Source organism: Notamacropus eugenii, chromosome 1 (genome assembly GCF_028372415.1).
Source record: "Notamacropus eugenii isolate mMacEug1 chromosome 1, mMacEug1.pri_v2, whole genome shotgun sequence".
In the NCBI taxonomy this organism is placed as follows: domain Eukaryota; kingdom Metazoa; phylum Chordata; class Mammalia; order Diprotodontia; family Macropodidae; genus Notamacropus; species Notamacropus eugenii.
Genome location: NC_092872.1, coordinates 316,275,476 through 316,291,311, shown reverse-complemented (window position 1 = coordinate 316,291,311; position 15,836 = coordinate 316,275,476). Strand labels below are relative to the sequence as shown.

Sequence of the window (15,836 nt, the reverse complement as noted above, 5' to 3'; positions counted from 1 at the left end):
GTTCCACAGGCAGTTCTTTAGACACCCAGTTTATTTAACAGAAGAAAATGGAAGAGAAATAGAGTAAGAGTTCCTACAGGGACCCTCCTCCTAAACTTATGCCAGATTCTTCCCAAGGTTGTGGAAAGGGAATAAGGGGATTGGTGCTAGTTCCTAAGGTCCAACTCTAGGTTATGGACTGGAACGGTGAAATTAAGGGAAAAACCAGAGCAAGTTTAAGGGGTCAGATCAGTATTCTGACCTTACCATCAGTGAGGTCCAAAACTGTACAATTTGCAAGGAAAACCATTGAGGCAGAGTTCCAAGGGTCCGTGGCCCCATCTAATGAAGTGAACCTCAGATCTTCGTGATCTGAGATACCCCCTTACTTCAGGGCCTCCGTTTTACAGTGCTTGATAGTGAGAGACAGAAAAGGCAAAGTAAAATATAGAGTTTCATTGGATGATAGACATTGCTTTTGACCATCCAGAAGGGCCAGAAATGATGTTTTAGCATGGGTGGTCACAGGATGGGCAAGGCAAGGATCATCTCTGCTGACTAAGTGGTCATAAGATGGTCCTTTCCTCATGTTAGGCAAGAGAGGGTGGTCTGGAAGTACAAGAATAAGTTGGGGAACTTTCCACTAACATTAGGACATCCCACCCACGTTGGGTTTAGTCATTGGCATTCTTGTGGTTGGCAAGTAAGCCAGTAGTTTGTTATCTAGTTTGCTAGTCACTAGTAGTTTATTTTTCTTTTATTTATTTATTTATTTTTCATTTTCAACATTCACTTCACAATATTTTGAGTTCCATATTTTCTCCCCATCTCTCCCCTCTGCCCACCCCAAGACAGCATGCATTCTGATTATCCTTTCCCCCAATCTGCCCTCACTTCTATCACACCTCTTCCTTCTCTCATCCCCTTCCCCTCTATTTTCTTGTAGGGAAAGATAGATTTCCATACCCCATTACCTGTATATCTTATTTCCCAGATGCATGTAAAAAGCAATTGTTAACATTCATTTTTAAAACTTTGAGTTCCAACTTCTCTCCCTTCCTCCTCCCCACTCATCCCCACTGAGAAGGCAAGCAATTCAAAATAGGTTATACATGTGTAGTTATGCAAAACACTTCCATAACAGTCATGTTGTGAAAGATTAACTATATTTCCTTTCATCCTATCCTGCCCCCATTTATTCTATTCTCTCATTTGACCCTATCCCTCCTCAAAAGTGTTTACTTCTAATTACCCCTCCTCCCATTTGCCCTCCCACCCCGCACTTATCCCCTTCCTCTTTACTTTCCTGTAGTATAAGATAAATTTTCATACCAAACTGAGTGTGCATAATATTCCCTCCTTAAGCCAAATCTGATGAGAGAAAGGTTCACTCTTTCCCTCTCACCTCCTCGCTCTTCCCTTCCATCGAAAAAGCTTTTTCTTGCCTCTTTTATGTGAGAGATAATTTGCCCCATTCTATTTCTCCCTTTCTCTTCCCAATATATTCCTCTCTCAACCCTTAATTTTATTTTTTTAGGTATCATCCATATATATATGTGAATATATATATATCCCCATTTAGATATTCAGCTCACCCTGTGCCCTCTGTCTATATGTATATAATCCTGTCAACTTCTGGTGAATGGGAAGGATAATCTTCAGGACCCAAATTGTCACTTGTTCTCTCATCATCTTCACCTGGGGACTCCAGGTGGGGAACATTGTCATCATCATCATCCAGAGTATAATGATTATAGCATTGGATACACACACATACACACACACACACACACATGCACACACAATTCTGATTAGTATGTTTTCCCCGATTATCAGTGACATCAATTAATAAACTAGACTTAATTAGCTTTTAAAATGGAATATTTATTATGGTGATATAGTTGGTACAAAATATCCACACACATCCCTCCAAATGTTCATAACATACTCTTCCATTAGTATATACAAAATCTAGGGGAAAGTGGAGTAGAGCATAGAGCAAGTGTGGCAAACATTGCAATTCACAGCACAAGTCCTTTTGTAGGAGTCCTCGAGATGTTTTCCTTAGGTATAGTGGTAGATCTCTGCTAGATTCCTCATAGAGTCTTGAAAGTGCCTTTCCTTAGCATGTCTTGTATATTCTCATTTCTCAATACAGACACTGCATCAGCTGTTCCAAAGATGCTGCAAGGACTAGGAAGCCAATGAAAAAAGTCCAAGTTCTCCAGCCCTCTGAAATTCATGAGGTATTCTCTAGAGAAGGGGCAGGAAACAGTCAGAGTCAAAGACTAGGGCTCTTCTCCTCTCCCCCTTCACCCCACACCTCAAGCAATTCCTTCTCAGGGACTTAGCTAGAGGCTTCCACCACAAAATTGCTAGATGCTCAGATTTCTAGGTTCCAAAGCAGTCTGCTATTTTATACAACAACCCACAAGATGTGACCAGATTACCTCAACCACTCTGAACACAATCCTGTGCAACATCATTCCAATTCATCTAAGGACTTTCAAGGACATCTAAATTGCTCAAGAATTTTTCTGCACTTAGCCTGAAGTCTGTGATTCATTACTTGATATCTATACCATGTTCATTCCTCTGAATTCATTAACGATTGATTTTCCTCACCTGACAAGGGTTTCAGGTCATAGTATCCTATCTCTGGAATGAAGGGGGCAATTGATTGACTCAATTGACTCCTACCCTTTCACACAACACATACACACTCACACACACACTTCCCTACATATATTAAATTACTAAATATTCAATGGATTAATAGTCAAGAAAACAGAATTAAGCACCTTATATTTGATATGGGAATATTTTGTAAAGCCAGGCAGGAGCAGAGAGAGAAATGAATATAATCTAGGTCAGAAAAATGAGGAAAATAGAAAGAAACAAGAATTTTAAAAATCTTTATCTGTGCCATAAGAAAGCAAAATGTGCCATGAAAATGCAGAATGACCAATTTATGATATAATAACTTAAATTCTTTCAAAAAGTATATATGTAGATTGTAGCTCTTGACTTCTGTTCTCTTTGGTTCAGTACACTGGAATGAAGGACTGGAGCTAATATGGGAAACTATTGTATCTCAAGATGGAATGAATTGATTGCAACCCCTTTTTTATCTATGGGGAAACAGTGGTTAAATAAGTGCAGATGAAACAATTACAAATTTCTTTTCAAACTTTGGTGTTTTAAAGCAGAAAGAGTCATAATTAATATGAGGGTAATCAAAGATTTGCCTCTGAAAACCAACACTGGGGATGGGGCACAATTCCTTCCCACAATGACCACCACCCTTACACTTTCCCTTGCAGTCCCCTGCTACAACCATCTCCAAGCTGCCACTCCCAGGGGTCTCATCATGGTGCCCTTTTTCCAAATGCATTTTTTGAAGGATCAACAGCTGGATTCTACCTGTGATCAGTCATCTGCGAAGATATCACATCCTGATCCCCCAATAGTTTTGCCCCAGATAAAAAATTCCTAGTTATGACTGAAAGAAAATGGACCAGAAGAATTAAGGACAGGATCCAAGAGAAAGGAATAATCACCCAGAACAAGATGTTGTCAGTGTCAGTAAACTTTGTAGAGTTATTTATAGAATTAGAATGTCTTACTTCAAAGAGAATTTGTACATCATTAATTCTAGTTCTAGGACGTTATAGTTACTAATACTAATACTTTGGTTATCACTAACCAAAGGGCCTTCCATCAACAAGAAGAGTGTGAACTTATTAGCAGGCTGGGAGCCTCATAGAAGACCTACCCTACCCTGTTCATAGTACCCTATTACTAGGATTGTTCTAACTCTGTAAGTAGAAAGGAAATGGCTGGGGATCTCCTGCTGCTGCTGATTCTCTCTCTCTCTCTCTCTCTCTCTCTCTCTCTCTCTCTCTCTCTCTCTCTCTGTCTCTCTCTGTCTCTCTGTCTCTCTCTCTTTCTCTCTCTTTCTCTCTCTCTCTCTCACACGCACACGCACATGCACACGCACACACACATGCACACATACAATTCGAATTAAGTAGTTTGCCCAGGGTCACACAGCCAGTAAGTGTCTGAATCCAGATTTGAACTCAGGTCGTTCTGATGCTCTCTCCACTGCACCACCTAATTGTCTCTAGCTGCCCATTCTCCAACCGTCACCCCCAAATCACCATGAATATGGTGGGAAATAATCATAGAATATCCATTCTTCACTATTTCATGTATAATTCTGATTATGTCACTCCACCACTCAGATAACTTCAGTAACTCCCCATTGCTTATCAAATAAAGTCTAAACTGCATAATTTGACATTCAAGGCTCTCGACATTGTGATTCCATTCCACTTTTCCATTCTTATCTGACACTACTTTTACGTTATGTGCTCCAAACAAATTGGACTACTTGCTGTCCCAAAACTAAAACCACAAAAATTTTCTTACTAAAGTAAGAAACTGAGAAAAAAATGTGTCACAAATTTTTCTGATATAATTCTCATTTCTCAAATATATAGGGAGCTAAGCCAAATTTGTAAGAATAATATCCATTCCCCAATGGATAAATGTTCAAAGGATATAAATAGGCAATTTTCAAAAGAAAAAATCAAAGGTATAAATAGTCATATAAAAAGTGCTCTAAGTCACAAACAATTGGAGAAATGTAAAGTAAAACAACTCTGAGGGACCACCTCATGCCCATCAGATTGACTAAGGTGACATAAAAAGAAAATGACTAATACTGGAGTGGATGTGTAAAAATAGGTATTCCTCTGTTGGTGGAGTTGTGAACTAGTCTAACCACTCTGGAAATCAATTTGAAGCTATGTCCCCAAAACTATGAACCTATGCATACAATTTGACCTGAAATACTACAGCTAAGTCTATACCCCAAAGAGATCAAAGGAAAAGGAAAGGAAAAGGGCCCATATGTACAAAAAGTATTCATTATAGCTCTTTTTGTCATGCCAAAGAATTAGAAATCAAGGGATGCCCATCGGGGAATATCTGAAGAAATTATGGTATATGAATATAATGGAATGTTATTGTGCCATATAAGATGATGAAGGGGATGGTTTCAGAAAAACCTGGAAATACATATGAACCGATGAACAGAACCAGGAGAACAATTTATACAGTAACAGCAATTCTGTAAATATAATCAACTATGAAAGACTTAGTAACTGATCAACACAATGGCCCATGATAGTCCCAAACGACTCAAGAGGAATATTTTTTTCTCTTTCTTCCTTTTTATTTTTTTCAGAACATGACTAATGCATATTTGTAATGGATATTGCCTTCTCAATGGATGGAGGGAAGAAGAAAATTTGGAACTGAAAATAAAATTGAATTTTTAAAAGGAGTAGGAGGAGGTGTTTTCTCATCTCTCTTATTTGGGACCAAGTTTGTCTAGAATATATTATTAAAGAGATATTTTAAAATTATTTAGGAAGGGAACAGATGATCACTATGAGATAATATGAGCTTATCAAGGACAGATCATGCCAAACTAATGTTTCTTGGTCAACTCAATCATTTAACTGGTACATCTAATGCTTCGTACACACCCATGCTCACTTCTTATCATTTATTTCCTTTATAGTAACTGTGTGTCACTCCTTTGTCCTTTGGGTCCCCTGTATTTGGATTCTTTTCAGACTGTAGTGAGGTCATAAACATAGAATAACTGGAAGGAAGCAAGAAACATCTCTCTCACTGTCCCTGTGGATAAGAGGAATGATAAATGCTAAGTGATAGTGCAGATAGACAGATTCTGGAATTGGTTGACTTACCAAATTCAAAGAGTAATGATTAATGTTAATGGAAGGAATTGTCTAGTGGAGTACTGTCCCAGAGAACTATCCTTACGTATATAGGTATGGGGCAGCTAGGTGGCACAGTGGATAGAGTACTAGCTCTGCAATCAGAAAGACCTGAGTTCAAATATGGCCTCAGACACTTACTATGTGATCCTGGGTGAGTCACTTAACCCCAATTGCCTCAAAAAAAGTATGTAGGTATACCTTATTCAATATTTAATATATCCTATTCAATATTTCAGTTGGAATATTAACTTTTCAGATGCACAAATTTAGGAGGAATATCTAACACATTAGATGACAAAATCAGTATCCAAAAAGATCTTGATGTGTTGAACATTGGGCTAAATCTAATGGAAGAAGATGTGATTGGAATAAATGTAAAGTCTTATACTTTGACTCTCTTTTAAAAAACAATCAACTTCACAAATAAAATGTGGGAGAAACATGACTGGATGTTTGCATGAAAAAGAGCAGGGAGTTTTAAGTGGGCTGTAGGCTCCATATAAGTCTTCAGATGACATTGGCAGCAAGAAAAAGAACATGGTCTTTCTTTACATGGGTTCATGCTGATGTAAATGTGGGTATACCTACCCAAGGCTCAGATAAACCCATCTACAGAAAGAGGGATATCAACCAGTCCTCTGGTATGCAGGACATGGTTGTCCTTTCCTTTAAACAGTATTGAAACAATCCTTGAGATTTAATTGATTTAGGAGACTAAAGGCTCAAGCCATTCAGCAGTTCCCTGGACATCTGGTATCAAAAAAACAGGGCAGAAGGATCTTCAGTTGCTCCCTTAGACTTCTTGCCAGCAGACCATCATGGGCGACACAGAGAGAGGGAAGCCTGAAGCAACTTAAGGCTATATTCTCAATGACTATCTTTTCCCTTCTTTGAATATCCTTTCCTTGCCATGGTGAAGCAAGTCTCCCTTTTGTTAACTTGTGAATGTTTCATAAGTGTCTCATTTTGTCCTAATCTCAAACCTGAAAGACCAGAATGGTCTGGTAAGACCTGAACTACTATACTATCCATCATTCTATATGATTCTTATCCATGACCTTCCAAAAATCCTCTAGAAAGATCTACCTTAAATGATGGAGAGTTTCCTCTGGGTTATTTAACATTGTATGAATACCACTACAACCCTCCAGTTGTCTATTGTATTCCTTGCTCTCATTACAGGACCAAACCACATCTTTTCCTTACTCTACATTTCCTTTATGCCCACTACATGTATATCTTTTGTCCTAGGGGTCACCTGCAATTTGGGTTGTCTGAAAACCATAATGATGTTATATGGTGGCTTTTCATAGAACACCATGGTATAACTTTAGACTGCATCAAGGGAGGCATAGTATCTAGAACAAAAGAAGTGGTTGTTTCATCTACTTTCCCTTAGCACTGTCTAGAGTATTGTATTCAACTCTGTATGCTTCACTTTTAAAAAGACACTAAAGAACTGGACCATGACCAGAATGGAAATCATGCCATGTAAGTGTAGTGAATGCTTTGGAGTTACTCTCCCAAACTCCTATTTGCACTAGCAGGTTAAGACCCCAGATCAGGGTTACTACATATACTCATGGTTATAGAGTTAGCAAAGAGGTGTTGTAAGTGGTTTTCCTAATGCTCAAAAGCCCCCACAAATGCGCTTCCCAACATGACCATCAATTAGATAGCCACACTTAATTATCTTTTGGAAAGAGTTATTTACTCAAGTGTTATGGCAAAAGTGGTTTGCACAAAACATCTTCCCAGAAGTTTGTGATACACTCTCCCACCAAGTATCTACAGAGTCCAGGGGAAGATGGGCTCAACCTTAGGAAGCCATGTGACAGAAGGAACTTACAGCCTGTGTTTGCAGGAAGTCCTTTTCTACCTTTTGTGGGGTTCTCATGAAGTTCTCCTAAGGTATAATATAACTTTTTGCTGGGCTCTTTGTAAAGCCTTGAATCTGCCTTTCCTTATCACATCCAATTTATCTTTGGCTCCCAGTGCAGACATGTGCATCAGATATGGCTGTCCTGGGATTGCTGTTAGGGCATATTAGATGGTTACAATCCTCCTGTCCTCTGAAGTTCATTGGGCCCTCCTTCAGTTAAAGTGGGAAGGGCCAGAAACTGAGGCAGCATGGGTGTTCTCCTCACACTCACATACCCACAAGTGATTCCTTCTCAGGGGTGTGGCTGGAGGCTTCTCTTCACTGCCAGATGCTCAAATCTCTTAGGTTTCAAACTGACCTGATAGACAATCCACAGGGTGTGACCAGTCCTAACAGATTGCTTATAGCATCTAGTTAAAATTCCTTTTGATTGATGCCCAGACTGTGTTCCCACTTAAAAATCTGACAGATACAGTGAGATACATTCTCACATAACAATGGCCTTCAGAATTAAATAAGGTAGAGTCATTAGGGTTACCCTCTCTTCACAAAAGCATTAGCTGAAGGAATTGAGGATGGTTGGGAGAGAACATTTAGTGACTGGAGCTGTCATAGTATTTGAAGGACCATCAAATGGAAGAAGGATTGAACTTGGTCTTCTTGGCCCCAGGAAGCAAGACTAAGAACAAAGGGAAAAAAGATGGAGAAATGCAGATTTCAGTTTTATATTAGGAAAAAATTGCTTTCAGAGCTGCCCAACTTTGGAAGGTGGTGAGCTCCTTATCACTGGAAGTCTCCAGGTAGAGACTGGATGATGACCATGCTGTTCTAACCATTTAGGTTAGATTGGACTAAACTACCTCTGAGGCTCCTTCAGCTCTGAGATTCTATCAAGTACCCCCTTTCATTGTAAGGTCTTTGGGGACAGGAATTATGTCTGACTTCTCATTTCCTATCTACCACAGGGCCTAGCACAGTGATTTTTCACATGTTATGGATGTAATAAATGTTAGTGAGATAAAATGAACACATGAATTGGTGTAAAAGTAATGTTCATTATCTCTCAGCCAAAGGGTAAGTCCCAAAGGTGCTTACAAGGGAGCCTATGTGCCCCATAAGAAGTCATGCAGATAGGATTCAGGCTACTGTAGTTCTAGATACAGCCAGGATTACCCATGAGATTCTCAGTATAAGGCACAGCTAAGTGACCACAAGGGGCTCTGATAACTTGAAAGTCCAATAAAGGAATAAAAAAGATAATTGTATTAATGTCTTGGATTTCTTCTGAAGAGTTCAAGACTCTTAAGAGAACAATATACAATAATGGAAATGAAAAGATCAGTAAATGGCAACTGAACTTCAATTAAATTGCAATAAACAACCTTGGTTCCAAGAAATAGAAGTGACTTATGTATCTCCTGGGTACAGAGGTGAGGTATAATGGGTAGAAAAATGTAGCTGAAATTGCAACACTGGATTGCTTTTTTTGACTGGCTATGTTTAACTGCTTTAATTTGTGCCAAGGGAAGTTTTTTGTTTTGTTTTTTTAAAGAGGATGGAGAAGTGTATCAGAAAATGTAATTTTTTAAAAGGAATTAAAATAGGGGGAGAAAGTTCAAGGTTAAAAGATGAAAACATGGACAATCTGTTAGAGTCCTCCCAAGTGCCCAATAACTCAGCAGACTGTTTCCATTTTTTCATGCATTAATTTCTCCATCTGTAAATTGGAGGCAGCCAAACTTTTGTGGAATATCACAGGCTTTGAGATCCTTGAGTCCAAAAGTCTATGGACCAGTTCCAAGGTTTTTGAAGATCTTTGAGTGTAGGAAATGTTTTTCATTTTTACCTTTCTATTCTGACCTAATGATTAGAGGCCTGGCTTCAGAGTCAGAAGACCTGAGTTCAAACCCAGCCTTTAGCCTTCCTATACTAAAAGTATGAAGCTGAGTTACCCCTTATATCAGAGAAAAACAAGGTTTGGGTCTCTCATGGGGAAACCCTACATTTGCCTTTGTAGAAACAGTAGGCAGTGAAGTAGATTGAGAACTGGACTTGGAGCCAGGAAGACTTGAGTTCCAATCCTGTCTCAGATACTTATTAGCTATGCAGTCTTAGGTAAATCACTTAACCTCTCTTTTTCTGGGTCTCTAATACCTCTTTAATGTGAGGAGGTTGGATTCAATGATCCCTAAGGCCCCTTCCAGATCTATATCTATGATCCTATGATCTTAAGATCTATGACCCTAAAAAAATTATTTAATCTATTAGTGCTCCAGTGAATTCTCTAAGGGCAGCTAGGTGGCACAATGGACAGAGTGCTGTGCCTGAAGTCAGCAAGACTCATATTCCTGAGTTCAAATCCCATCTCAGGTATTTACCAGCTGTGTGACCCTGGACAAGTTACTTAAATCTGTTTGCCTCACTTTCCTCATCTGTAAAATGAGTTAAAGAAGGAAACAGCAAACCACTCCAGTATCTTTGCCAAGAAAACCCCAAACGGGAGCATGAAGAGTTGGACACAACTGAAAATGACTCAACAACAGAACATTCTAAATCTATACGTGGCAGACTTAATGATTTGCACTGGTAAAGAATGTTCTTCACCAAGAACTTTAGACACTAATGAAATCATAAGCCAGTTTAAAAAAAAATCCTGCCAAGCACTTAATGTGTTTTTAATAAATGTTAAAATGAAACTGAATGGATTAAATGGTATTTCAATTCTGGGGAGGGACTAAAGGAAAACATCCTGGCAGGTGTTCCATCTCTGCTTGAAGCCCTGGAGAGCTGACTCTTCAGAAAGGATCTGGCCTCTTCTCTTTCTTGTAACCTGGGATTGGCACACACCTGCCAGACACATGTGTGCAGAGAACCAGAAGGAACCAATTTTTCTTAAGGAAAGGGTTCCCTAAAGGACTTTTTCTCAATAAGAAGGTTTTTTATTTGCTTTTTTATGACTTGTATTTGACTTTGTTTTGAGAGAGGGAGGGGTATGCAAGGTTACCAGCCTCACTTTCCCCTCCTGAGCCATCTGGGTCCAGTGAGAAGATATTCATCAGGATGACTGGAGATGGCCCAAGATACAATGAGAGAAACCACATAATGAAATGCTAATGTGCTGTAAGAAATGAGAGAAAAGTGTCAGGAACTTCAACGACCTGTTTATGACAGGATGCCTACTACAGAATGGTGGGATTTTTCTTATCTTGATATGCAGAGGAGAGAGGAAAGAGAGAGAGGAAAATAGATATCCTAAGATCTTAATTTCCAGCTGACTCTACCTTATTAATCATCTTGTCTCACCGAATTTACAACTTCTACAACTAAGAAAATTCCTTTCTCATGGTAACATGTATTTAAGCCTGGTCATTCTTCTGTCAGGCAGTCAGAGGTTTTCCTTTTGACTCCATGGCCATGTAACCACTAGCTTTAAGGGAATAAACAATATGCAATAAAAAAAGAGAGAGAAAGAAATGAGAGAAAAGCATACTTCAAAGAGACATGAAAAGACTTGTACGAACTGATGCAGAGGGAAGTGAGCAGAACTCAAAGAACAATAGATATGATAGCATTGTTATAAAAACAAACAATTTTGAATGACTTGAGGACTGATCAACTAACTGGCCAATCATTTTCCAGAACACCAGTGAGGAAAAATGTCGCAAGTCTAACTGGGAGATGAGACATGCAAAAGAATAAATGCATTTTTGAATGTGACCAATGTGGAAATGTTTTGCGTGGTTATGTGATATAAAAGTTCTTTATTTTCAGTGGGGGTGGGGATGGGGATGGTGAAAAGGTGAAAAAGAGGAGAAAAAATGCTTGATTTTTGCCTCCTCTTCCCTGAAATATCTAATATGAAATCGAAATGGACTCAAAAGATCATTTTGTCCCTTCTCTGAATGTCATGCAGATAGACACTATTATACTCCCCCCAAATTAAAAATGAATGTTAGTTTTAAAAACCTTCCAGAGATGATCATCATCATCATCAAACTCCCATGAGAACCTCTTTTAGCAAATCAATGTTGGAAATTCTTTCTTGTGTCTCACACAAATCCTACAGTTTTAAGCCCATTTCTCAAGAGGATAAGAAGAGATTCTGTAGCCTCAAAAGTAGACTTCTTTGTAGTGATATCAGAAAAACTACAGCAGAAATCAAAGTGCTGTGACTTAGGGCACTTAGACCCCTCCTTTATACCAACAACTAGAAATCCCCATTCCCTTCTCATTGTGACTTTCTATGCCAGGACTGCTATGCTGCAGCCTAGTTGTGATTTGAAATTTCCTTTATTCTGTAAACATTTGTGTTTAAAATAGATGAGTCCCTGCTCACAGTTCATACAATGAACCCCAGACACAGGACAGCAATGTTCACAAGTCACAGAGATGGGCAGGGGCTCAGAAAACAGTGTCATTTCTGGAACAAGGCTGCGTGCCAAGACAGCAGGGGCAGGGATGGCAGAGATGGCAGAGATGGGCTAATAGGCAAGGGGAGCGCTGCAATGGCCTAGGTTTCATGCCATTCCCATGTGCCATTTCTGGGGCTTATGGAAGGGTTATGAGACACCAATACTGTTACTCCACCTCCCCACCCATGCCCCAAACCAGGCTTCTCCCTTAAAATAAAACTCTACCTTCCATCAGCAGCCACTTCCCTTAACATGCTAATTGGTGGTAAAACCTTTCCAGGACTCTTAGCAAGGGGTAGAATCTGGCCCCATCCTCCTGAGGAGGGAAATGTATATCTCTGCCTGATTTTCAGGTAAGTCCATCACACTGTTGTGGATATAGGGAGCACTTAGTAAATGTGTGGATTGAATGGGAGACCACACTGATACATATGTTATGATGAGCATCCTGGGCCCAAGATAACACTGCCTGGCTCTAACCCAGTGGGGCATCCCAGTTTAAAGGCAAGATGAAGTCTGGCTTTATCTGCACCGAGATTCTGTGATTCCTCCTGTTGGTGATGACTTCCTCCCTCATATGGAATTTGTTCTGTACTTCTATAATGCACTTATGTACCATTACATAGTATAGTCATCTCTGCTTCTCTCTTACCTTTCTACCAGACTATTACACTCCATGAAGGCAGAATTCCAGTGTTTTATGTAAACTCTGCATAACCTCAAGCAACTAACATAGTACAGGCCCTCATCACTTCCCAGTTGGACTATTGCAATAAGTGTGTTGGTTGGTCTGTCCATCACTTTAGTTCATCCTCTGTTCAGCTGCCAAAGTGATTTTTCCAAAACGCAGGTCCAAATATGTTGTCTTCATATTGAGTAAACTCCAGTGACCCCCTATCACCTCCAGGATCAAATACAAAATCCTGTTTAGCATTCGAAACCCTTTATAACCAGCCCCACCTTTCCAGTCTTCTTATACCCTACATCACCCACAGCTGCACCCATACTCTTAGATCCAATAACATTGACCTCCTTGTTTGCTATTCTGTGAACAAGACCTTCCATTTTCCCTGGCTATCCCCCATGTCTGGAATGTTCTCCTTCCTCATCTCTACCTCTTAGCTTATGAGTTTTCCTTCAAGTCCCAACTAAAATACCACCTTCTATAGGAACCCCTCAGACTCTAATTAATTCTAGGGCCTTCCCTCTACTGATTATTTCCTATTTAGCTTGTTCGTGGCCTGTTGGTATATATTTACTTGTTGTCTCCCCCATTACAGTGTGAGATCTTTGAATGCAGGGGCTTTCTTTAGCCTTTCTTTGTATCCCCAGTGCTTAGCACTGTGCCTGGAACACAGCAGGCACTTAATAAATGCTTATTGACTATCAATTAAGCACCTAATAGAGGCTTAATAAATTTAGCTGATTTAAGTGGAGTCCCATCTCCTTGTCTCCTCTCCCTTAACCTTAAGTCTCTCATCAGTTAGAAGTCCCATATGTTCCTGTTTTTTTCTACCAGTCTCAGCCTTTTCTCATTCTTAATTTCCCTGGCCTTTCTATAATCTGAGTTATGGGGAAGAGACTAAATTGAACTATTTAGACAGCATGTTGGAAGGGGTGCATGGTCTCACACACACATACACACACCCTTTATTCCTTGCCAGGATACTCAATGAATTTTACTTCTACATTGCTGAATCCCCAGTAGTCTTGTTAGGGCCCCTGTCTGAGGTATTAAGAGGCAGCTGGATAATTGATCTCTCTTCTAGGTTGCTGGTATATTGGGATGCCAGGGTGGGGTGACCCCAAAGGGGAGCTGATTATCCTGATCTCCCAAGGTGCAAGCATACATTCAGTCTCTTTGAACTTGCAGGCAAATTGAGCCCAACCTAGGATTCTGACATGCAGAGCCTCAGGAACGCAAGCAAAAGGAGGCATCTTCCTAAACTAGAAGCTCTGAATGAACATCACAATCTCCTTCTTTCCTGCTGCCAGCTACAGTACAAGAGTTTTCAGTTGGAAATATTCCATCACAATCAGCCCACTGAAGGAGCAAGATGGGCTCCTTATCCTTTATCCTTAAGGGTACCCAGAATGTCATTAAGAACTCCTCACCTAGGATCTGGTACTTCTCCCACTCCTCAGCCTCATTCCTGAAACAAAGGTAGGATATATAAAAGTCGATGACCTTCTCCCACTAATTCTTTGTCAAACAAATCCATGGATTGGGTTAGAAGGGAGTTGGGGTCAAGAAAAGGATACTGAAAAGGTATAGCTTTCCTCCCCAGTCCCAAGGGATTATGGGAAAATCTTTTCTCAGTTAGAAAATGAAGGCAGAAAACTAATTCCACCTTTCCTTAAGGATGCAGTCCAAGAGAGAATTGTTGACATCATCTTACAGACTACCCTGTTTTTCCATGAATTTTGTGCCACGCCCCCAACCAATCCCTTAAGAGTTTGTCTGTATTGGTAACATTAATCCCAAAGTCTCCCCATAGCAGGATCTCATCTCCCTGATCTACTTGCTCCAACTGTAGGAGCCCAGGAAGAGGAAAAATGCGTGTGCTTATGAGTAGGGAGAAGACAGAAGTGAGGGAAATGAGACCAACTTGACAAAATCAGTTTCATCCCAAGCAAAGGAGTTTTCTCCCCACCCCCCCAGATTCCTTTTCCTGAGCTACTTTTTTCTTTATCCCAGCCTCCTGTTGATATTTCTTTTCTACCTCCATGTTTAATTTTCTAGTAAGAGAGGATCTTCACTAAAAGTTGAGAAGATGCAGAAACTACTCCCAAAAGGCTAGAAGTCATCAGGCAGTGGGTAGGAAGGCTCTGCCACATGCTAAGGTACTGTCTAGTGGGGTGCTCATTCCCTCTGCCCTGATCCCTCCTGGTCTCCTCACAACACTGTGGCAACTGTGATGCAAAAAAGATGGGACATAAGAATGAATTCCATAGGTGGTGGTAGTCCCTATGGCAGAGAACATAGAAATAAAAAAAACTAATGAACTTGGCTCCAACTCCCTAAACTAGTCCCCGCTTTAGGCAAAAGGGAACAGAGAGAAGAAAGGAATGGAGGAGTTGATAGTGCTAATATGTAACAAAGGTCAGGAAAACCGTGCATGTGTGTGTGTGTGTGTGTGTGTGTGCGCACGTGTGTGTGTGTGTGTGTGGTTGTGAAACAGAGGGAGGCAAAAGAGTGGATGTGGCTGTGGTCTCAGGCACTCTAGGGAGGTAGGGACCCAAAGAAGCAAGATGGGGAAGTAAAGAGAGGTTGTAGATGCTTGTCACTACACATCTTGGAAACACAGGGAGCCTGAGGCTCAGGGTAAACATCTGAGGGCATCAGTGCCTGGAGGGGAAGAGAAGGTCACTAACAGAGGACAGGAACCCTGCACCAGAGGCTGGACAATGATACCTACTGACATTCAATGAAGTTATCTGGGTGAGGGAAGAGCAGTAGGGGAGTGAGACCCAGAGCCCTTTACTGTCCCCTGGTCTGTGGAGGGGAAAATGTGGCACAGAGCAGAGGGATGCCCTGCATGGATTTCTCAACACCAGCAATTTTTTGAAGAGTTCCCTGTGCCTTCAGTTTTGCTGTCTTTCTCTTCCAACTCAGCCAGCGCCAACTCCTCCCTGGCATGTGCTCGCAGACCATCAAGCTCCTTCTTGTGTGCCTGCAGAACCAATTCCGTCAGACGAGTGAAGGACTGAGGGACAAAAAGACATGGGTTAGCCCTGATCTTCCCA

General features: G+C 40.5%; 1 protein-coding gene across 7 annotated transcripts in view; it reads right to left on the bottom strand.

Moving 5' to 3' along the window:
• Positions 1-1,842: 1,842 nt before the first annotated feature.
• The window catches only part of RAB15 (RAB15, member RAS oncogene family), a 64,626-nt gene continuing 50,632 nt past the window's right edge, over positions 1,843-15,836 (bottom strand). For 2 of the 7 annotated variants that reach the window (XM_072629591.1, XM_072629597.1), the window contains exon 7: positions 1,843-15,796. In XM_072629591.1, coding sequence (XP_072485692.1) covers positions 15,638-15,796 — 159 coding nt within the window. In that variant the 3' untranslated portion in view covers positions 1,843-15,637. The remainder of the gene's footprint in view (positions 15,797-15,836) is intronic. The other 5 variants (XM_072629595.1, XM_072629596.1, XM_072629594.1 and 2 more) reach the window with 5 other exon arrangements.